Here is a 23,242-nt window from a genome sequence, read left to right as displayed (position 1 = left end):
TTAAATATTAATAATTAAGTTAACGCTGTAATCCACTAAAAAAAAAAAGCTTATTCTCTTGAGTATAGAAACAAAATAAATAAAAGAAGAAGAAGAAGGAAAGAGAGTTTTTTTTTGTGGGTTGAAAAGGAAAGAGTGTAAATGAAAATAAAAAGGACATGATTGAAGGCGTAATCCCGGAGACACCGGGTCTGGAAGCCGTGTTTCCATTTTTCATCTTTTCATGATCGTCATCATCATCCTCCTTCTAATTTTTTTTATTTAAATATTAATTAACAAAAACACAAAAACAAAACAAAACAAAATCCCATATTCATTTCATACACTCTCAAAGACAGTCTCACACACAACACACAAAACACAAACAGTCATTTATTCAAGAAGAGGCGCCAATTAAAACCCACACAAAAAAACAAAACAAACCCTAACACACACACATTCACACTCACAAACACAAAGACACACACAAAAAAGACAGACACAGAGAGAGAGTGTGTGTGTGTGTTTTTGTCAAAGTAAAACACTGCCATTTCAGAAATTGTTTCTGGGTTTTGTGATTTATGGGTTTTTACTTCTGAAAGTTAATTTCTTGTTAGAAAAAAAAAAAATGTCAGAAATGAGAGTCGGTGATCCAAGCAAGCTCCACTTGAAGAAGAAGGAGCTAACTCAAATCCGAAAAGCAGCTCGTGTTTTACGCGATCCAGACACTACTTCTTCTTGGAAAAAATCCCCTCTCAATTCCTCAAGATCTGTACCATTGTCATTACCACGACCACCAAATGCTGTTTCTACTTCTCCTTTGAACTTGTTACACTCTGATCACTTCCAGTATTCACTAAACCACAATACCAATGGCAAGGACAAGGACAAGGACAAGAAGGTCTTTCTCTACAACTGGAAGTCCAACAAATCATCGGCTAAGAATGATGTTGATGATGAAGATGAAGATGGGGATGAAGAGAATGATGGGTCTTCTTCCTTTCAGTGGAGTGTTGATGATAGCTTAAGCGATGCCAGGAATGGTGGGGACTCAAAGAGCGATACCCGCTCTTCCATATTCAGACGCAGAGATGCAAATCTGGTTTCAACTTCAGCCAAAAGGCTCACCGCCATTAAGAGGAAAAGTAAGAAAACTAATACCCATCTCGATGTTTTAGCTAGATATCAACTTAAAGATGTTAACTTTGGTAGAAATTCAAAAAATTCGATAAAGGGTCATCCTTCTATGGCATTAAGCCAAGATGACTCAGTTGAGCAATCTGATGATACTGAATACAGTAATTCAGAAGATTTGAGGCCGATTTCCGGGGCTTCCCCTTTGCTTTTGAAGCTTAAGAGTAGGAATTGGCCTCACTCCTCGGCTAAGTTCTTGAGAAGTAGTTTAAGAGAGGATAACTCTTCATATTCGTATAGTACACCTGCATTGTCGACTAGTTCTTTTAATAGGTATCGTAATCGAAACCCGAGTACTGTTGGGTCTTGGGATGGCACCACAACATCAATGAATGATGGGGATGACGAGGTGGATGATCATTTGGATTTGCCAGGTCGCCAGGGGTGTGGGATTCCTTGTTATTGGTCAAAGAGAACACCGAGACATCGTGGTGGTGATTGTGGTAGTTGTTACTCTCCTTCTCTTTCTGATACTATAAGGAGGAAAGGAAGTAGTATCTTGTGTGGCAGTCAAGCAATGTATCATAGTCGACGTCGATCATCATCACGTTCCAACAAGCGGAGTATTGCTGTGAAAAGTGCCCGGGGTGTTCTCCCATTGCTTTCCGATAGTGGTAATGGCAGAGGAGGCTCATCTATAGGAACTGGGAGGAGTGATGATGAACTCTCTACTAACTTTGGGGAGCTTGATTTGGAGGCTTTGAGTAGATTGGATGGAAGGAGGTGGTCGTCCAGCTGTAGGAGTCAAGAAGGATTAGAGATTGTGCCTCTTAATGAGGAAGGGGAAGAGGAAGGCACACCAGAAAATATAAAGAGTTTTAGTCAGAAGTACAAACCCAGGTTCTTTGATGAATTGATAGGGCAGAATATTGTGGTTAAGTCACTTATAAATGCAATTACGAGGGGTCGGATTGCCCCTGTTTATCTTTTTCAAGGTCCCCGTGGGACTGGAAAAACATCAACAGCCAGGATTTTTGCTTCTGCCTTGAATTGTCTGGCTCCTGATGAAACTAAACCATGCGGCTACTGTAGTCAATGCACCGATTTCATCTCTGGCAAGAGTAGGGATCTATTGGAAGTTGATGGAACCAATAAGAAAGGGATTGATAGAGTTAGGTACCTATTGAAGAAACTATTGGTGAGGCCCCCCTTAAACTTCTCAGGATACAAGGTATTTGTTATTGATGAGTGTCACCTGTTATCCTCTAAGACATGGCTGGCATTTCTCAAATTTCTTGAGGACCCACCACAGCGAGTTGTGTTCATACTAATAACAACTGATCTTGACAATGTACCCCGTACTGTACAATCGCGGTGTCAGAAGTACCTTTTTAACAAATTTAAAGACGGTGATATTGTAGCCAGGTTGCAAAACATTTCTACCAATGAGAACCTGGATGTTGAATCAGATGCTTTGGATTTGATTGCTTTGAATGCAGATGGTTCACTTCGAGATGCAGAAACTATGTTAGAACAGTTGAGTTTGCTGGGGAAAAGAATTACTACGTCTCTCGTTAATGAACTTGTGAGTTTGCTTTGCCAATGCTTCCTTGACATGGCCTTGAAGTCTTTTTTTTTTTTTTTTTTTTTTTTTTAACTAAAAAAAAAAAACATTTATTTCAATTTTATGACTGGAAGATCAAATTGTATATGTTAGAAAATTTAGTTGGGCGAATGCTTTTGTTTTATATTATTCTTTAATTGTGTAATCGAATGGTTCAGACCTATAATTTAGCGTGTACAATCTTCCACAGGTGGGAGTTGTTTCAGATGAAAAATTACTGGAACTTTTGGAGTTAGCTATGTCATCAGACACTGCAGAAACAGTGAAAAGAGCCAGAGAGTTGATGGACTCTGGGGTTGATCCAATGGTTTTGATGTCTCAACTGGCCAGTCTCATTATGGATATCATTGCTGGAACTTACAGTGCTGTTGATACTACATGTAGTGATTCAATCCTTGGTACACGAAGCTGTGAGTATCATTCCCTTCACTCTGGTGCCTGTAGTGCCCTTCATTCTTCATCACAAGTTTTGGTAGAGTTAATAGGAGACAATGTCATAAACAACAGGATAACATCAAATTTATGGTATTGATTGGAAATACCCTTGATTTAAGCAAATGTTTGGAGAACAAGTATAAACTTATATGGTGTACTGTAAAGCACAATGGAAAAAATAATCTATATTTGATAATAATCCTTTGTTTTTTGTTTTCTTAAAAAGCACGAATAAATATTTGACAGATCTAATATTGTTGGTAGATTTCGCCAATGAGCTTTGGCTCAAATAGCATTCTGCAATTGAACCCAACATTTACTGGGATCTTACGTAATTGACTTGGTGGCTTGGGATTCACTTTTTAAAATTCACTGGTGTACACCACTTTTTTTTTTCTCCTTAGATAACGTTTAAGTGATATCCATTGCGCCCCCATCCCCCCCCACCACCCCCCCCACCACCAAAAAAAAAAAAAAAAAAAACAAAAATATGTTGCTGCCTCTTGTGACTGGCTGACTGTCATTTTAAATAAACTTTTTAAGCAATTGAAAATCTCATGATTTTATCTTTTGATAATCATTGCAATTGATGGTTGCATTTTATGCTTCAGTGACTGAACCAGAGTTGGAGAGATTAAAGCATGCTTTGAAGCTTCTTTCAGAGGCCGAGAAACAGCTAAGGGTTTCAAGTGAACGCTCAACATGGTTCACAGCAACTCTATTACAGCTTGGTTCACTGCCTTCTCCAGACTTTGCTCACTCAGGTAGCAGCCGGAGGCAGAGCTGTAAGACAACTGAGGATGACCGATCTAGTGCTTCAAGAGAAGTTACTGCATCCAAGCAGAAGTTAGGTGCTCAATATATGCCACGAAAACCAGCTTCTCCTGCATCCTTGCACAAAGCAGTAAGTGGCAGTCCCAACCATTTGGCCGAACTATTATCACGGATTGATGTTTTCAGTTCCAATTCCAAGCCATCACAAAGCCAGTCCGTTGATGCTGGAGCCTCAGCTTCCTCATGTGATGATGTTATGGTTGGAAATATAATCTTTAGATGCATTGACTCAGAAAAGTTGGATGATGTCTGGGCACGTTGTATTGAGAGGTGCCACTCAAAGACACTGAGGCAGCTGCTTGATGCTCATGGAAGGCTTGTATCTATATCTGAAGTTGAGGGTAAACTCATAAATTTTACTCTCTCGTTTTATCTTTCTAACTGTAAAATTCTATATAAGTGCTTAAAAATCTGCTCAACTTATTATTAGGTTCAAGTTGCTTGCTGCTGATCCTGGTGAGGATTGGGGCTGGGAATCAAATAATAGTAAAAGTCAGCTATGGCATCAATGTATTAGTCCAATAACTAATTATTTAAACTGATGTTTATTTTAATTCCAGCTGGTGTAGTGATAGATTACACTGATGTTTATTTCGATTCCAGCTGATGTAGTGATGGATTCGCACACTAAATTAGCTGTGTATGGTGTTACTCTTTTCCTACTTGCTAGAGAAAGTTGCATGTAACTACTGAATGATTTGTGTTCTGAAAGTCTGATATGAAAAAACATGAATTCTTGTAGTTGCTGTTAAGTGTGATTGTTAGCTGATATGGACACTGATGTTACTTAAGCCATAGTTGTGTTGAGAGTCCGAATTATATTATATCACTTACCAAAAGAAAAGAATATTATATCATTCATTGTATTGGAAACAGAAACAAACTTTTGACCTTCATATATTGCATTACATGGTTTGAAATTGTGGAGCATCCAACAATGATGATGTGATGCAAATTAATCGACATCATCTTATGAGACAGTTGTTTAAATTTCTAATGAAAATTTTCAAACTGATTAGAAAGAGGTCTCATATCTGATTTATTGATCCAGATTTCTTTAACTCTTACGATAAAATTCTATATTCTACTATTTTAATTTATGATGCTATACAGATCAATCATTCATATGTACTTTCGGATCCAAAACCCAACATCCCCCGCCCCCCCCCCCCCCCCCCAACCCCAACCCCCCCACATCCCCCCGCTTTTTTCTCAGTAATATCAGGCTGTGCTTGGGGTGGTAGAGCTTTAAGAAAATAATGTTTCTTCTAAGCATAACATTGGACTAGTTTTCTTGAACCAATTGCTGATTGGCTTAGTTTTTCAACAAGTACAAGAGTTTAATTGGATCAATTTGTTTTAAAAGTTGATCTCATAGATGCCCTTTATGATGGGAGACCACGCTAGTGCTCTCTCACTCTCCCCCTTTTGTTCTTTATTCTTATATGGTTCTGCATGCAGGTGTTCTCGTTGCTTATATCGCATTTAGAGATGGAGATATTAAATCTAGAGCAGAAAGGTTTTTGAGCAGTATCACAAATGCGATGGAAATGGTTCTGAAATGCAATGTTGAAGTTAGAATTATCCTTTTGCCAGATAATGAGGCTTCCATAAATGGTGTAAAGCTGCTTGAGTTACCAGAAGGTCTGAAGAAGGCAGAAACGGCTCTAGCAATTGACTGGGAAAGGAAGGTAGTTCACACAAATGCAATGAATGGTTTTTCTAATCATTCTCCATTGCTGGATGGAACCAATCAATCCACCTCTGGTTCATCAGAGTTACTGGCTAATGGCAACAGTCAAACCAGTGGTGTGAGAGAGAGGAAACAGGAGATTCCAATGCAGAGAATAGAATCCATTATTCGTGAGCAAAGGCTAGAGACTGCCTGGTTACAGGCTGCAGAGAAAGGCACACCGGGAGCATTGAATCGTTTGAAACCTGAGAAGAATCAGGTTCTGCCTCAAGAAGATGGCATATATTCTCAAGATCAAATGGACATTAATTCAACTGTGTTCTCCTCTCAGCACCGGGAAGATGAAGATGAATTAAATCGTGAACTCAAAGTTTTGAATATTAACAATGAAATGGTCCTCCAGAAGAAAGAAAATGGTAGAAGGATTGATCATTTTCCCATGTCCCCAAGTTTATTGCATAATAACAGCTTAGCAAGCAATTCCAGTAGAGATAACCTGTGAGTCTCTCTCTCTCTCTCTCTTGATATATATAAATTTTTTTTCTTCATAACTTTCTTTGCATTTCACTTGATTGAAAACATAAAATTGCAGATTATATTGCAACACTAGTTTGTGACCTTATAAGATGCATTTTGAAATTTAAAATCACAATCCAGAATTCGCATAACCTGTCAAACTTTGGAGAGGAGATTCAAGAATTTCTCATCATTGACAAATTTTGGGTTCCTTTTGATCAACAATAATGAGATGAAAATGCTTGCAAAAGATATTATTTGGATGCTGATACAAATATAATTCCATTACTGTGCCAAACAACTTTATAAAACTCCATATCAATTCTATTTTGAAAAATTGTCTAAGGCTTTGATTTTCTGCATGAAATCACTCAAAGGTTTCATACAAAGTATTGATCTTTTAAAAGGAATTACAGGTCAAGCTTCTCTGCTTCTTGATGTTATTTCTGAATGAATTGAACTTATTAGTCAATATATAATTGTACTTCTTGTTCACTTTTCCTAATGAGATCACTGTTTGAATGGCCTCAAGTCTTGGGTCAGAGAGTTTCAATCTAATACTGATTTAGTTGACACTCTCATTTGTATTTCTTTAGGGCTATTTCATGTTTTCACCAAGTGTAGATGAGATGGTTCCTTTTCTTCAATAAAAATGATTAGTTTTCCAGGGAAAAAAATGTTTTGAATGATAGTGTTTAAACTGACAAGCCCTAATTCTCTGAACAAGGTCATCTTGTTAAGTAGTATATCTTAGTTTGATGTTTAACTCAGCCCCCTAGGTAACTCCTCACGAAGCAAAGTTCACTGCTGTCCATGTAACATTCTGCAGGATCTTCTGTCCCACTGGTCTTGTATCTGTCCTATTAACACCCATGCTCATTCCTGCTGTTTTTTCAGGGGATATGAATCAGCATCAGGACCTAGAGGTTGTAGTGGATTTTTCTGTTGGAATGAGACCAAACCTCACAATAGGGGAATGGTAGGCTGTTTCTTTATCTTCCCCCATTTGTTTTTATATTTTTATGTAGGGAAACTTGTTTAACCTTGAAGAAACCTTTTGTCACTTTGTAAACAGGTTAAAGGGAACCTTGTTCGACCACACAAAGGTGGACGATTTTCATTGTTTGGAAATTGCAGGAGGCCAAAGAAAACAGAGAGCAGATCTAGAACGATAAATGGGAGAATTTTGTAGTTTGGAGTTTCAGATCCAATATTTATTTTCATTACATTTTTTTTTTTTTTGTATTTATTTTTACACTTGAGAGCCATTCTTCAAGGGTGTGAGTGAGAAGGAAACATGCGATGTAAAGGTTTTGTGGTTGGCTTCTGCATTTTTCAGCTCCATCCAGATTGTATGCAATTAATAAAGGCGGACAGTGGATGCTTAAATTATCTCTCTTGTTTTGCTTTTCAGTCGTTCCAGTTGCAGATGGTTAAGATACGGTTGATTCTTTTTCTATTCTTCCTTTATTCCTAGTTTTGATCAAACAGTACTAGGGGGATACAAAAGGATGTATACTGCTCCCCTAATCTCAAATTCTGATGGTAAGAATGGTGGACGTCATTTAAAGTTGGGAGTATCACTTTGAATCCAATAGTAATTGACCTCTTGTTGAATAAGAGGATTTTGGTCTATAATTAATATTTTTGGACATAGCCTAGGGAGAATCGTAACATGCATTCATGTACTATAATTAGTACACATGCAAGTTAACTATTTCTATTTTACTAGTGAACGGAAATGTGCCACGGTTGTGGTTGTTGTTGCAGGTGGTAATCTGAAAGCTGTTTTTGATCCACTCATCTTTGTCTTTAACAGTTCACTTAGCAAAGGGTTTTGCTTTTGTCTTATTTTCTAAAAACCGAAGCATAATATTTATTGTTGTAACACTTATATTGAGCCACATCAGCGTAGCATATGGGTCCCTTTTGGTTCACTTCAGACCATGTCCATTCGATCCACTTTGGTGATGCTTTGAGATGAGAGATTTATGTAAAAAGAGGAGTTGTTTTATTAACAATTATGTTTTTTTTTTTTTTTTGAGAGTTTCAACCTAGCATTTTTGTGCTTTGTTGATCCAAATTTGGCATCAATTTCCTTGTCTGAGACATTATTCACACCAAATAAAAAATAAAAATACCCTAAATCGAAATTGTAAGAACTCAATTTGTAACGACCCCAAACTGGTATTGGGTTCGCACGTTTAAGGCCCAAACAATAAAATTTGTAGAGCGTGGGCTGAAAGGCTAGGCCTAGATCACCGGACAGTGGTTGATCATGGTACTCATACAGAGGTGAACCAGGTTTGCTCAAAAAGTCTTTCTCCTCGGCATGGCCTGGGAGGCTCTGGTTCTTGGCCTTTTTTTCCCAGCCTCTTTTTTGGATTGCTTACTTCTCCTTTTATATTAGCCTTTACCCTTCCTCCAACGTCCACGCGTAGGTTCAGCTTTCCAGGGTTGATACTTGTCCCATCAATCCATACCCAAAGTGGTTGGGGGTGGTTGTAAAAGCTGAAAAGCATTGCTTTGTCTGGCACAGAGTATTTTATTGCAGTAATGGCAGCATTTTCTTTGTCCTTTGTCGCTATATTGTCCAGGGGTCCTTTCTCCATCAATGTGGAGGTGTTCAGCTTTTCCTTAAACTGTTCCTATACCGTACTTGCCCTTTCTTTCAGGAACGCGTTGGGATGCCGAGGACAGAATCATCCTCGGCTATATCTCTAGGCCATTTGGACTTTCACTATATGTCCTCGGCAATATCCCTCCTCGGTTCGGGCCTTGGGCCCTAAAGCAAAGTGGGCTAGGGCCACAAGTTCTCTGACCCCACAGAAATTAATTTTCCTTTTGGAATTTACTTTCCTGGGAAAGTTATAGAGAGAGAAAGAGAGAGCAGAGCATGCGAGTTAGAGAGAGAGAGAAGAAAAAAGTTTTTTTTTTGTTGTTTTTTACTGTTCTACTACTATTGGAGTCATCTACATCTGCTAATTCTACTTAATATGATATAGATCATTGGTGCTTTGAGACTTGAGAGTTGGCATCGAACTTACAACTATACCCTTTCTCTGCTTGGGTTTTTTAATTCCAGATTTTATATATGTTTCGGTTGAGTAATTCTTAGGTACACCTGAAACATGGTGAATGGTAATCTTTCCTCTTACAATCACGGTAGAGTCCACTCACTAAATTCATAGTGAAGTTCATTATGAATGTGAGATGAGGGAATATCATTTCACTATGCTCTGTGACTACTTAAGTATTTTTCGTTCTGGTTTATGGGTATTGTGCAAATTTTTCGAATGACATTAGTTCTTATTATGTGCAATGAACATGTCTTATTTAGCGTAACCAACTAAACAAGTCAAGTTTAGTGCATATGACAAAGCATTTGTCATTGAGCCTTCAAACATGTTTGAAGCAAAACATTTTTCATGAAAATGTGGGATTGACTTTTTTAGTTTTTATAGTAACTAAAATTATGCAATTGAATCTCTCTAATTAAGGATTTAAGAAGTCATTTTCATAGCGCAGGGTTGTGTTTGATAATGATCCCCCGTAGGGGATCTCTTTATATTTGACCCAAAAAAAAAAAAAAAAGAATTATGAAATTTATTTCTTATTAAAATTTTCTATATCAATGCATGTGATCGATGCTTAAAATTTTTTTTCTTCTTTCATGACAAATTATTTAAGAAATAGCTGCAATTAGCCTCCCATAAAATTTCCCAGTATAGCATCTGATTATATGTTTTAGCTTATTAAAGCCTATGGAAGCTGATGTGTGCAAGTTCCACAAGCAGAGGGGTGGACTTCTCATGACCCTAACAAACCCTTATTCGTTCTACTTTTGATTTGTAGGCTTTACTCTTCATTGCCATTTGCTAATTGGAACCCCAAAAGCGTCTCTTTGATGTCCTGAATGTAATGCCAAGAATATGCCTTTTATTTTCCATAACTAATGATAGATGCGGAACCAACCAAGGTTGGTTTTCTTTATAAATTAAAAAAATAATAATAATAATAAAAAAATTGTTGGTTTCGGTTGCTTTTGGTTGAATCTTCAGTCACCCAACTTGGCACAACGTCCAGGGCTATACTTGATTCATACAGCAAGGCCTTATTCAAGACAACAAATGAGCATGTCAAAAGGGCATATAATGCCTGAAATAACTTAGCTGCTTGGACAGTAAGATATTAGTCAAGCACATTCAATGAACAGCATCACCAGGATAACCACAAGTATGAGAGGGTTTGCGGTATTAGGAATTACTCTATTGTTTGAGGAGAGAACCGGCACAGAGAAGACAGAGCTCGCATCTTTAACAAGTACACAAAACGCTTACATTAAGATGCATGAAGAAAATGCGAACAGGATTACAAACCACCACCACAGACAGCATACACTATGTTGCACAACTGAAGAATAACAATAAATATTTTCTTAACATAGTTGTCTTGAAACCCCCACTACAAAATCCCTTAAAACTGGCCTCTTGACGATTTTGACAATCACAACAGAACTTTCAACTCAAGTCCAGCTCAACTAATCTCCTAAGCAGTCACTAAAATGTAAATACTTATACAACATATCGGTAGGTGACATATCGGCCAGCAGTTTCACTTGGCCGGATTATCTTCACAACTTGTCCACGCTTCAGCCCAAAATATCTGGCAATTGGATCAGTCACTTGAATACGAGGCAGCTGCATTCCAATCACCCAAAACGTAATCAATAAAATATCAAAATTTGATGGTATTTGTAACAAACATGCAAAATGACATGCATTCAGAAGGGGCTGAAATCCCAATCTTGAGGGATGGTAGAAAAAATTTACATGATCTACACAGATATCCCAGTAATGAAAGAAAAGGGAAGAAGAGATTGCACATTCAAATTCGCTCATGATCATGTGATTGAAAAGGATGCCTTCATTAGAGAAAAAAAAATTGAAAAAGATATATTAACATTAGAGCAAAACATTTGGATAATTACAAAGTTGTCCAAGGTAACATAAAGAGGGCACTCTCATAGTAGCCTCATTGTCTGATCACGTAACTCTGAAATATTGTGGCGGTTTTGTGTAATTGCAATTAGTTTACAATTTTTTTTTTTTTAAGGAAACAGTAATACTTATTAGAACACACGAACACGAAAGTAATATATAGAGTTTTTAAAACAGTAATACTTATTAGAACACACGAACAACAATTAGTTTACAACTTAGTTTGACTTATTACATTCAATTCTTAGATTGCACTTTGGAAAACTGAAAACCCCAAGAATTTGTCCACTGACATAGATCATATCCAGTGATACCAGACAGTAAAGCACACTGTAAATAGCGGATAACCTGAGCCCAGCTGATTTGTTAGGACCCTAGAGAACAGTGCTACACTCAAAATCACTAGGATAAATTTTCCTCAGCTCTGTTCATTGGCTCTCTTATGAACCTAGTCCTTCAAAGCTTTACCTTATTTCAACCTCAAATTTTTATTTTATTTTTTGTAGGAAGGGATTTCATTAACCAAACAAACAAAAACAAAAGTAAGGGTTTGCCACAACAGGGTGATCACAGTAAAAATTAGGACTGTTGAAGGACATTAACAAAGCCACATCATCCAAGGATACACACTAATAGCAAAAGTCTTTCTGCTAAACACAGCAACATTTGGCCAAAGTTTTAGCATATTTAGAGACCAATCTATAATCATGGAGCAGACTAACAAGTTTCATGTTGTCTAGCACAAAAAATGATGCTCTAATGATTGATTTTGTGTAATAATAATCATTTCTTAAAACCAATATTTATGTGTGTGCACCTAAATAGTTAATTTTTGGCATGTTAAGGCATATTTTCTGTAGTATAAGCTTCCGGTCTCAGCAAAAAATCTCATAGATTCTAACAAAAGTTTAACAGCTATCAGTTTCCAAATATTTGCAACTGAAATGTTAACCTACACTGACCTGTGTTTCTTTTACGGTGTATCTCTCCAGCAAAGTTTTCTTCTCCTCAGTTGTAAGCACCTGATGCTCTGGAACAAGAACATGCTCTTTAATGTTTACCATCAGCTCTGCCTCCTGTATGAATGGATATAAGTTAGAATTTAAGAAGAAGAAAAAAACTTATTTACACAAAGCTGCATTTGAATATGTTCCACAAATATCAAGCAAATTGAATGTGACCAATAACACCTCACACACAGACATAAAAGAAATGGTTCGTGTATCACAAAGATGTCCCAACATACTTATAAAAAAAAGTCCCAAGATGATTACTTTGTCACTTTCAGAGTAAAATCTCTTCAAATTGATGATAAAGATGATAAATCAGTTTAAAAGGAAAGAAAAAATCACTACAAAAATTTCTTTGGGAACATCTTTGACCAAAGTTCTTCAACCATCAAGTTGCAAGAATGGGTGACTGGTTGAATAAACATTCAAGCTCAGTAAACCATCAAAACCACCACTAAGAAGACAAACTTTCAAGTTCACTCAAATAGCTAAACCATCAGACCCACCAAGACCCTTGGGAGATGTGCATACTAAGCAGGCCATTGCAACAGCCCTGTTGTATACAATACTAAGATTCCTTGCGTAAGAAAATAATGGATAAGCTAGACAATAGACATGATTTAAGAACCACAACTTTGTTCTTACAACATTATGAAATCACTTTCACCTGGAAAACCTCCAAGTGGAACTTTGAAGATATCTCACTTATACAGGTCCTCGCAAAGGGGGTTAAATTTTGTTGAACAACCAAGATTGCTCTGAAAACATTCTCCGACTTCATGCGATTGGTGTAAGTCTTCATTGTCTTAACACCAACCTTTGGTTCCTCAGGGAAGAAAACATAGATCTGGTATACAAGGAACAAACAGTAAGAAAATCAACAAAAGAATGCATAGAAGTATACACAGGTACCATGCGTCGTACATTCTGATCATATATATCAAAACATATAACCAGTTTTTTTTTTTTTTTTTTGAATCCTAGATGTCTCTATTGGAAACATGAGGAAGTGACAACCAGTTGAGCTACAAGGCTCTTAACAGAAAAAATAAAGAAACTATGCACATAGAACAGTTATAACATATGAATTGAATCTAGCTCCACTTTCCCTGATCCCAAAAGAATCATAGAATTAGTGACATCAATGACAATAAAAATGTAAACGCTAAAAGCACATACGAGGAAACTCTGCACAGGGAAGTACTAAATTATACTGGAAGCAAGAAAAACTCAAAACGTAGGCAAGCAACATCAATCAAAGCTTGGTCCGAAAATTTTGGGGTTAGCTAGGATTCTCAACAGGCTAATCAGGGTCAGCCACATTTGTTGTTTTCCATCATTCTATTCTACCCAAAAGCATACTCTATGTCACCCTCTTAATTAACATGTCCCATTTTGATTGAAATTGGATAGTATCAATAGGTTCATATTATTGATGATATAAACAGTCTATTCGAAGTAAAAGTTCATGGAATCGTGAAGAGGTAAAACATTTAGGGTTCAAAGATATAATTTAGGGTTTCTAAGTTGGTTTTTTTTTTTTTTTTTGCCGTCGAGTTGAGTATCAAAAATTAGAATAGAATTGAATATAGAGAAAGAGAAAGATTGATGGGAAAACGAACCTGATCAGAGGAATCAGTTCGCTTGGTTTTGTTGATGACAAGGTCTTCCCTTTTCATTGTCTCACCGTATTTCCTTCTGAACTGGTCTTTGGTCATGTCAACCTCAAAGTCTGCAACCAAATAACCCCGATCCTTAAGTATTTGCATCACCGTTTTTCGGATCCTAAATAGCCTGTTTGTTTCATCCTCCGACAGCACCATTGCAAAGCACACCACAACTTTTCTCTTTGAAACAAAAATAAGAAAAGGGTTTTGACGACCAATGGGTGTTGAGAAAATAAAAAAATTGGCTTACTATACTGTATAGACTTGTTGAGAGGCGAGAAAGAGACGTTCTGTTCTGTTCTGTGGGAAACTGAAATAAAATTGAGGATTCTCTCATTTATAATGTGTGAAAAGTAAAAACGTAGTCGTTTTATGCTTCTTTTCTTTTTTTTTTAACAGCCCAGTGAAGTGAAACGGCGCCGTTTCATTGTTTTCTTTTGTTTTTTAACACCCAGTGAAACCAGGACTCTTTACGTTTCACCATCTTCTTTTATTTTTTAACAACCTAGTGAAGTGAAACAACTAACAAGGAATCTATCAATATATATATAAAAGAATCGGTCGGTACGGTTTGTGGTTCAGTTTTGAAAATACTGACGTCGGAAGGATCACCTTCGGTCGGTACCCTAAACCCTAAAACCCCAGAACCCCCAAAATTGAAAAATGCTCATCATCCTCTTATCCAAAGCCTTCAAACCCAAAACCCCAATTCCCAAAACCCTTCTTTTGTTTTGTTTTGTTTTTTAACACCCAGTGAAACCAGGACTCTACGTTTCACCATCTTCTTTTATTTTTTAACAACCTAGTGAAGTGAAACTAACTGGCATCTGCTCCTTCGGTCGGTACCCTAAACCCTAAAACCCCAGAACCCCCAAAATTGAAAAATGCTCATCATCCTCTTATCCAAAGCCTTCAAACCCAAAACCCCAATTCCCAAAACCCTTCAACCCCTACTCTCAATCTCAAATGTCACTCCCACAAGGCCCATGTCTCAATCCACCTCCATCCCCAAAAAGCTTCAACGTGTACGTGACCATGCCTACGACAACTACATGGAAGTCGAGAAGAAAACCCGCAAAGTCCTGAAATTTCAGGACCTCATTCTCTCCCAACTCAACCACACCCTCCCAATCTCTCGCCTCGACCTCCTCTCTCGCCGCCTCGGCTTCAAACAACACCAAGCCGCCTCTTTCGTCCTCAAGTTCCCTCACGTTTTCGAGATTTACGAGCACCCGGTTCAGAGAATCCTCTACATTCGACTCACCCGGAGAGCCATTCTGCAAATTCAGCAGGAAAAGCAAGCTCTCATTGCTCAAATCCCCGACGCCGTGACCCGCCTCCGGAAGCTCATAATGATGTCCAACACGGGTCGATTGCGCCTTGAACATGTGAGGATTGCTAGGAAAGAGTTGGGTTTGCCTGATGATTTCGAGTACTCGGTAATTCTCAAGTACCCCCAGTATTTTCGATTATTTGATGCTAAAGAAACTAGGAATAAGTACATTGAGATTGTTGAGAGAGACGAGAGTTTAGCTGTGTGTGCTATAGAGAGAGCTAGGGAGAAAGAGTATAGAGAGAAAGGTGTTGATGCTGAGGATATAAGGTTTTCATTTATTGTGAATTTTCCACCCGGGTTTAAGATTGGTAAGTATTATAGGATTGCTGTGTGGAAATGGCAACGTGTTCCGTATTGGTCGCCTTATGAGGATGTCTCGGGGTATGATTTGAGGTCTTTAGAGGCGCAGAAGCGTATGGAGAAGAGGGCGGTGGCAACAATTCATGAGTTGTTGTCGTTGACAGTGGAGAAGAAGATTACATTGGAGAGGATTGCTCATTTTAGGATGGCGATGAATTTGCCGAAGAGGTTGAAGGAGTTTCTTCTTCAGCATCAGGGGATATTTTATATTTCGACAAGGGGGAATCTAGGGAAGCTGCATACGGTTTTTCTTAGGGAGGCATATAAGAGGGGTGAGTTGGTTGAGCCAAATGATTTGTATATGGCGAGGAGGCAGTTGGCCGACTTGGTGTTGTTGAGTCCAAGGAAGGCAAAGGTGGATAGAGAATTAGTTAATTATAGAAGAGATAGAGAAGATGATGAAATGGTACAAGTTAGAAGTTTGTTTGTGGAGAATGGTTCTCAAAGTTTTGCAGTTGGGGACAATGTTAAAAAAGATAGGGAAGGGGAGGATGATTTGGACTCAGATATCGTTTCTGACGCTGGCTCTGATTATAGTGATGAGGATGATGATTGCCTTGAAACATTGGATGCAGAGGATGTCCAAGTAACTGAGTGACTTAAATAAAGCTTGTGGCTTAATGATTATTTTGCATATTGTTAGTTGTAGTCAATTGCTATTTCAAGGCATCATGGTCCTTTAGAGGGCGGAATTGTTGAGAACTTTCTTCTAACCTTCAGTATCATTGAGCTAGCTGTTTTATGCTTTTGCTAATGATAAATTGCTGCATAACAGAGAGAGAATCATCATTTTGAAAAATGAATGGGTTATGTTCACGGGCAAAGAAGCACCACCACTTGAAAATCTATGCTTTCGAGGATAACATTTGACCCAAATGGCTTTCCTGGCCTCTCCTCTGATTGAAAGTGTATTTTAGATTTGGAGGGGAGTTTAATTTGAAATGTGGTGTAAGAAAATATAAGCGATCTGGTCATTGACATATCTTGTCAGCTGTATCAATCTGGAAAATTATTGTTTCAAGTAGTTGCTCATGCAGTCATGTAAGTTTATTCAGGTGATCATCCTTCTTATCCAGATTCCTCACATTCTGATTTGGGAAGTTGTGCTAAAATGAGACTGCAGTACATTAGATTCTGCCTTCAAATGTGTACACTTGGTCAAATAATTCACAGAAATCTGCAAAAACAGATGTTATATTTGATTTGATTGTCTTAATGATGTAAATTTTACAGTTTAAAAGTAAGCTAAAGTGGGTTTGAAATCTTACTCTCCTTTGAATGTATATTTTACCTCACTCCAATAAAGTTAAAGAATTTAGTCCTACAGATTACAATTGTTATGGCTGTGACTTCCTTATAGAAAGATTTTTCTTGAGTTGAAAATTCGTTCTTTTCTGTTTTCATACTTTTCTGTTTCCTTTTGGCTTTATTTTGTCTCCTATCGTACATATGGAGGCGTGTGCATACACTTATATGCATACATTTATATACTCACACGGATGTATATTAATGTGTGTTTCTGTTTATATTTGTTGAGAAGCAAACTAGTAATTAAAGTTTCTAATTGCTTGTGTGTTGGCATTCTTAACTGACCACACCTGTGACCCGACTGATAACGACTGATCTTGACAATGTACCGCATATTGTACAATCGCAGTGTCAGAAGTACCTTTTTAACAAATTTAAAGCTGGTGATATTGTAGACAGATTGCAAAACATTTCTACCAATGAGAACCTGGATGTTGAATCAGATGCTTTGGATTTGATTGCTTTGAATGCAGATGGTTCACTTCGAGATGCAGAAACCATGTTAGAACAGTTGAGTTTGCTGGGGAAAAGAATTACTACGTCTCTCGTTAATGAACTTGTGAGTTTGCTTTGCCAATGCTTCCTTGACATGGCCTTGAAGTCTTTTTATTTTATTTTTTAACTTAAAAAAAAAAAAAAAACATTTATTCCAATTTAATGACTAGAAGATCAAATTGTATATGTTAGAAAATTTAGTTGGGTGAATGCTTTTGTTTTATATTATTCTTTAATTGTGTAATCGAATGGTAGAAGGATTGATCATTTTCCCATGTCCCCAAGTTTATTGCATAATAACATCTTAGCAAGCAATTCCAGTAGAGATAACCTGTGAGTCTCTCTCTCTCGATATATATATATAAATTTTTTTTCTTCATAACTTTCTTTGCATTTCACTTGATTGAAAACATAAAATTGCAGATTATATTGCAACACTGGTTTGTGACCTTATAAGATGCATTTTGAAATTTAAAATCACAATCCAGAATTCACATAACCTATCAAACTTTGGAGAGGAGATTCAAGAATTTCTCATCATTGACAAATTTTGGGTTCCTTTTGATCAACAATAATGAGATGAAAATGCTTGCAAAAGATATTATTTGGATGCTGATACAAATATAATTCCATTACTGTGCCAAACAACTTTATAAAACTCCATATCAAATATTCTATTTTGGAAAATTGTCTAAGGCTTTGATTCTCTGCATGAAATCATTCAAAGGTTTCATACAAAGTATTGATCTTTTAAAAGGAATTACAGGTCAGGCTTCTCTGCTTCTTGATGTTAATTCTGAATGAATAGAACTTATTAGTCAATATATAATTGTACTTCTTGTTCACTTTCCCTAATGAGATCACTGTTTGAATGGTCTCAAGTCTTGGGCCACAGAGAGTTTCAATCTAATACTGATTTAGTTGACGCTCTCTTTTGTATTTCTTTAGGGCTGTTTCATGTTTTCACCAAGTGTAGATGAGATGGTTCCTTCTCTTCAATAAAAATGATTAGTTTTCCAGGGAAAAAAAATGGTTTGAATGTTAGTTTTTAAACTGATAAGCCCTAATTCTCTTAACAAGGTCATCTTGTTAAGTAGTATATCTTAGTTTGATGTTTAACTCAGCCCCCTAGGTAACTCCTTGCAAAGCAAAGTTCACTGCTGTCCATGTAACATTCTGCAGGATCTTCTGTCCCACTGGTCTTATATCTGTCCTATTAACACCCATGCTCATTTCTGCTGTTTTTTCAGGGGATATGAATCAGCATCAGGACCTAGAGGTTGTAGTGGATTTTTCTGTTGGAATGAGACCAAACCTCACAAGAGGGGAATGGTAGGCTGTTTCTTTTTTATCTTCCCCCTTTTGTTTTTATATTTTTATGTAGGGAAACTTGTTTAACCTTGAAGAAACCTTTTGTCACTTTGTAAACAGGTTAAAGGGAACCTTGTTCGACCACACAAAGGTGGACGATTTTCATTGTTTGGAAATTGCAGGAGGCCAAAGAAAACAGAGAGCAGATCTAGAACGATAAATGGGAGAATTTTGTAGTTTGGAGTTTCAGATCCAATGTTTATTTTCGTTACATTTTTTTTTTTTTTTTTTTACACTTGAGAGCCATTCTTCAAGGGTGTGAGCGAGAAGGAAACATGCTATGTAAAGGTTTTGTGGTTGGCTTCTGCATTTTTCAGCTCCATCCAGATTGTATGCAATTAATAAAGGAGGACAGTGGATGCTTAAATTATCTCTCTTGTTTTGCTTTTCAGTCGTTCCAGTTGCAGATGGTTAAGATACGGTTGATTCTTTTTCTATTCTTCCTTTATTTCTAGTTTTGATCAAACAGTAATAGGGGGATACAAAAGGATGTATACTGCTCCCCTAATCTCAAATTCTGATGGTAAGAATGGTGGACGTCATTTAAAGTTGGGAGTATCACTTTGAATCCAATAGTAATTGACCTCTTGTTGAATAAGAGGATTTTGGTCTATAATTAATATTTTTGGACATAGCCTAGGGAGAATGGTAACATGCATTCATGTACTATAATTAGTACACATGCAAGTTCACTATTTCTATTTTAATTCTGAACGGAAATGTGCCATGGTTGTGGTTGTTGTTGCAGGTGGTAATCTGAAAGCTGCTTTCAATCCACTCATCTGTCTTTCACAGTTCACTTAGCAAAGGGTTCGGCTTTTGTCTTATTTTCTAAAAACGGAAGCATAATATTTATTGTTGCAACACTTATATTGAGCCACATCAACTTAGTATATGGGTCCCTTTTGGTTCACTTTAGTCCATGTCCATTTTATCTAGGGGTGAGCGCGGGTCGGATTGGGCGGGTAAAGGCTAATATTTCTATCCAATCCGTCACTAGCGGGTTGGGAAAATTCCAATCCGCCACCAACCCACCAAAGTCTAAATCCGGCGGATTGGTTACAAATTTTGGCGGTTTCAACTCAATGGGTTAGGCGGGTTGGCATTAACAATGTTTTTTTTTTTTTTTTTTTTTTTTTTTTAAATTATCACAAACTACAATTTGTTATTGATAATCTCAAAATATAACTAATGCACACAAAAAACTAAAGGTAGATTTCATTGAATAATCTCAATTCCAACACAAACATAGAGTCAATGAAAAAGAGATATATCATCTCTAACAAAAGTAGGCTCTACCTTACAACTTAGGAAATTTAAAAATAGTAGAATTAAATCAACAAACTCAAAGTCTTAACATTCCCAAAGTCACATCAAGGATTCAAAATAATAACATACCAACATAACAAATAAACTTCAAAATGGTATGGTCTCAAAAGCCATAATGTAATCAAATTAAACCCACTGAAAATAAACTCAATTCTAACAAAAGTTCTTCACAAAATAGACTTCATCAATCAACTTCAAGCTTGGTACCACTCCAAAAGTTAAGTTGAACTCCTCCAAAGCAAGTAGCAACCTAATCAATCATCCACAACATAAGATAAAATTAGGAATGTTACTGTTATCTATATAAGATAATGAAAATTGCACATAATCCTAAGTTGCTTTAAGTACAACAATGCCAAATATAATGCTGCAATGGTAAATCCCTATGAGCTACATTGGCAACAAGCATTTGAACACTTGATTTTACTCTGTTATTATATTGTTAATGTTATAATGTAATCAATCTAATCAAGTTTAAGCAAATGAAGATAGAGAATGGATGTTACCTGCCTAAGCCAAGTTCCTCAAAATCAACTAAATCAATTCTCCACATCTTTTATATTTAAAGCCGCAAATTCTGAAATAAAAATATTACATATAATAAACATGTTACTGCAATTAATCAAAACGAACTAAATTAAAGTATCCATGAACCAACTTCAACAAATAATTAAAAAAAAAATGTTACCTAACTCAATTTCTTCATATTTTTCTATGTCATCCATAGCCTCTCGAAGGTTGATTGGAATTGGTGAAGACCGCAACCAATTTTGTCCACAAATAAGAGCCTCCACCATCTTTGGAGTTAGAGAACTTCGAAATGGATCAAGTACACGTCCACCAGTACTAAAAGCTGACTCAGAGGCCACTATGGAGACTGGAACAGCCAAGACTTGTAGCTATTAAGCTTCCACCATGCCAAAATATCAAATTCAGCATTGCCTAGACCCTCACAATTTTCTGTCAAAAACCTATCCACTTCAGATTTATTCTCCAAACTTTCTGCCTCCTCCAAGTGTTTCTTATATTGAAAGGCAAATGACTTGCTATCATCTTCCTCCTCATCATCAACATCCATCTCTTCAAAAGATTGACTTACACTAGGTTTTGCAATATTAGCACTAGTATCCTTTTGAAGATAGTGCTCATATAATTTTTTTAATTTTGCCTCCACCATTGCTGTTAGTTCTTCTGCCTTGGATTTCTCATAAACTTGTTTAAAGGAAAACATGATATATCTCAATTTATAACGAGGGTCTAGCACAACAGCAACATACAACAAAAAATTGATATTTTTAATATTCTTCCAATATTTGTCATATTTCTTTCTCATGCTAGTAGCCATATTCTTTAACATATTATCCTCACTTCTACTTAAAGTCAACAATTTAGATTGCACTAACACAAGTTCATGGAAAAATGCATTAGATGTGACATATAAAGAGCCTGAAAATCGCAAAGTCACCTTATAAAAAAGTTTTAGAAATTGCACAAAGATTCTAGCCTTTCCCCAATCAAGCACATTAGGAGGCCCAATATTCTTTCTGCCCCTCCCTTTTCCTCTCCCATTATCATCCTCAACCCCAACCTCATTCTCATCATTATCATCATCATTGAAATATGAGTCAAATTGTGAGTCTTCCTCTTGTAGCCGCTCAAAAGCATTTTGGAACTTTACAGCTGCCTCCAACATCATATAGGTCGAATTCCACCTAGTTGGAAGATCTAGGCATACTAGACTTTTACTAGGAATTTTTTCACGCTCTACACAATTCTTAAAAGTTTGAAGCCTAGATGGAGAAGACCTAACATATCTCACTGCATTTCTAATCTTAACAACTGATTTATTTTGATCTTTTAAGCCCTCACACACAATAAGATTAACAATATGTGCACAACACCTCATATGCAAAAACTCATTATCCAAAATGGTGGTCTTCCAATCCTTAGTTTTTCTTTTCAGATATTGTATGGCAATATCATTTGAACTTGCATTATCAAGTGTGATTGTAAATATCCTATCTATCCCCCACTCTTGCAAGCACTTCTCAATATGCTTGCCAATTGTGACACCCTTGTGATTAGGAACAATACAAAAATTTAAGATTCTTTTATGCAAGTTCCAATCATTATCAATCCAATGAGCAGTAAGACACATATAGTTAAGATTTTGAATTGATGTCCAAGTGTCAATGGTTAGGCATACTCGTTGCTTTTGAAATGCTTTTTTCAATTTTTTCTTCTCTTCATAATAAAGATTCATACAATCACGAGCAACAGGGTGCGACAAGGGATAGTGAACCTAGGTTCCAAAACCTCAACAAAAAACTTAAAGCCTTCCTTCTCTACATGCCTAAAAGGTAACTCATCAACAATTATCATCTTTGCTAGGGCATTCCTAGCAATTTTTTCACTAAACCCCACTGCTTTAAGAGTAGATTGCCCTTCTTCTTTTTTAAGAAAACAAAGTGTCTTTTGTTTTTTGTCTACGACCTTATAAGGGGATGTGGGGCGTTGATTATAAAGATGATTCCATAAATTACTAGTCCCATCCCTTTTCCCACGACATCCATAGTTTTTACCACAGTAATTACATGCTGCTCTAGGGTTATTAGGATCACAATCACCCATCATTGAAAAGTGATCCCAAACTTCAGATTTTTTCTTTTTAGGATGCTTAGGAGGAAGTGCATTGGTATTACCTATGGTTGGAGACTCAGTTTTGTCATTGGGTTTTTCATTGTGGGCACCAGATGTTTCACCCTCCATCACCTATTAAAAAAATTAGACAAAGACAAAGAATAAGATGAACCGTAAGAATATGTAATATATAACAATATAACATATTAACTTGAATATACAATGAACAATAAATACTTGAATATACAATGAATTGCCTCTGCCAGAAATAGAATGGCTTTGCATGTAATATATTAACACTTTTTATATTATATAAATTAAACAAATGATGGAAACTGAAATAAGAAAGACACAAAAACTAAACAATACAAGACAAGAAAGCAAATTGGCAATATCAAGTGTGCTGTCAGTGAAGAGTTGAAAGGATATAAAATAGGTTTCTATTATCACTTTTTATATTATATATATTTCAAATGATGGAAACTGAAATAAGAAAGACACAAAAACTAAA

General features: G+C 36.6%; 5 protein-coding genes across 7 annotated transcripts; 2 read left to right on the top strand and 3 right to left on the bottom strand.

Moving 5' to 3' along the window:
* Positions 1-262: 262 nt before the first annotated feature.
* On the top strand, positions 263-19,132 carry LOC126716112 (protein STICHEL). 3 transcript variants are annotated; one of them, XM_050417118.1, is made up of 6 exons: positions 263-2,698; positions 2,928-3,147; positions 3,784-4,347; positions 5,468-6,197; positions 18,642-18,723; positions 18,823-19,132. In XM_050417118.1, exons 1-6 carry the CDS (start codon positions 608-610, stop codon positions 18,937-18,939), a joined length of 3,804 nt encoding a protein of 1,267 aa, XP_050273075.1. In that variant the 5' UTR covers positions 263-607; the 3' UTR covers positions 18,940-19,132. The 3 variants fall into 3 exon arrangements, with proteins under 3 accessions (XP_050273075.1, XP_050273074.1, XP_050273073.1); XM_050417117.1 differs by lacking the exon at positions 18,642-18,723 and adding an exon at positions 7,113-7,194 and having other exon boundaries at positions 267-2,698; XM_050417116.1 differs by lacking the exons at positions 18,642-18,723; positions 18,823-19,132 and adding exons at positions 7,113-7,194; positions 7,291-7,607 and having other exon boundaries at positions 267-2,698.
* Positions 10,531-14,205, bottom strand: LOC126716114 (DNA-directed RNA polymerases II and IV subunit 5A-like). The gene is made up of 4 exons (XM_050417120.1): positions 13,848-14,205; positions 12,893-13,072; positions 12,178-12,291; positions 10,531-10,915 (listed from the first exon to the last, which is right to left on the bottom strand). Exons 1-4 carry the CDS (start codon positions 14,046-14,048, stop codon positions 10,790-10,792), a joined length of 621 nt encoding a protein of 206 aa, XP_050273077.1. The 5' UTR covers positions 14,049-14,205; the 3' UTR covers positions 10,531-10,789.
* On the top strand, positions 14,457-16,914 carry LOC126716113 (protein ROOT PRIMORDIUM DEFECTIVE 1). The gene is made up of 2 exons (XM_050417119.1): positions 14,457-14,581; positions 14,803-16,914. The coding sequence occupies exons 1-2, from the start codon at positions 14,556-14,558 to the stop codon at positions 16,184-16,186; spliced, it is 1,410 nt and encodes a 469-aa protein (XP_050273076.1). The 5' UTR covers positions 14,457-14,555; the 3' UTR covers positions 16,187-16,914.
* A 1,827-nt stretch (positions 19,133-20,959) lies between the features above and the next one.
* LOC126706196 (zinc finger BED domain-containing protein RICESLEEPER 2-like) lies at positions 20,960-22,249 on the bottom strand. Its single transcript, XM_050405530.1, has one exon. It carries the CDS (start codon positions 22,247-22,249, stop codon positions 20,960-20,962), a length of 1,290 nt encoding a protein of 429 aa, XP_050261487.1.
* A 101-nt stretch (positions 22,250-22,350) lies between these two features.
* Positions 22,351-22,860, bottom strand: LOC126706191 (zinc finger BED domain-containing protein RICESLEEPER 3-like). The gene has a single exon (XM_050405517.1). The coding sequence runs from the start codon at positions 22,858-22,860 to the stop codon at positions 22,351-22,353; it is 510 nt and encodes a 169-aa protein (XP_050261474.1).
* Positions 22,861-23,242: the final 382 nt, after the last annotated feature.

The sequence above is a fragment of the Quercus robur genome, chromosome 2 (assembly GCF_932294415.1).
Source record: "Quercus robur chromosome 2, dhQueRobu3.1, whole genome shotgun sequence".
In the NCBI taxonomy this organism is placed as follows: domain Eukaryota; kingdom Viridiplantae; phylum Streptophyta; class Magnoliopsida; order Fagales; family Fagaceae; genus Quercus; species Quercus robur.
Note: the sequence above shows the minus strand (reverse complement) of the source record. Positions and strands in the feature narration are given on the sequence as shown.

Excerpts from the sequence above, each read along its gene's own strand:
- LOC126716112 (XM_050417118.1), top strand. The coding sequence starts at position 608 with ATGTCAGAAATGAGAGTCGGTGATCCAAGCAAGCTCCACTTGAAGAAG. Across the intron at positions 2,699-2,927 it reads CGTCTCTCGTTAATGAACTT|GTGGGAGTTGTTTCAGATGA; the intron begins GTGAGTTTGCTT and ends AATCTTCCACAG. Across the intron at positions 4,348-5,467 it reads ATCTATATCTGAAGTTGAGG|GTGTTCTCGTTGCTTATATC; the intron begins GTAAACTCATAA and ends TTCTGCATGCAG.
- LOC126716113 (XM_050417119.1), top strand. The coding sequence starts at position 14,556 with ATGCTCATCATCCTCTTATCCAAAGC. Across the intron at positions 14,582-14,802 it reads ATCATCCTCTTATCCAAAGC|CTTCAAACCCAAAACCCCAA; the intron begins CTTCAAACCCAA and ends CTTATCCAAAGC.
- LOC126706196 (XM_050405530.1), bottom strand. The coding sequence starts at position 22,249 with ATGTGTCTTACTGCTCATTGGATTGATAATGATTGGAACTTGCATAAA.
- LOC126706191 (XM_050405517.1), bottom strand. The coding sequence starts at position 22,860 with ATGGAGGGTGAAACATCTGGTGCCCACAATGAAAAACCCAATGACAAA.
- LOC126716114 (XM_050417120.1), bottom strand. The coding sequence starts at position 14,048 with ATGGTGCTGTCGGAGGATGAAACAAACAGGCTATTTAGGATCCGAAAA. Across the intron at positions 12,292-12,892 it reads TCCACTTGGAGGTTTTCCAG|GAGGCAGAGCTGATGGTAAA; the intron begins GTGAAAGTGATT and ends CCATTCATACAG. Across the intron at positions 10,916-12,177 it reads ACACCGTAAAAGAAACACAG|CTGCCTCGTATTCAAGTGAC; the intron begins GTCAGTGTAGGT and ends ATTGGAATGCAG.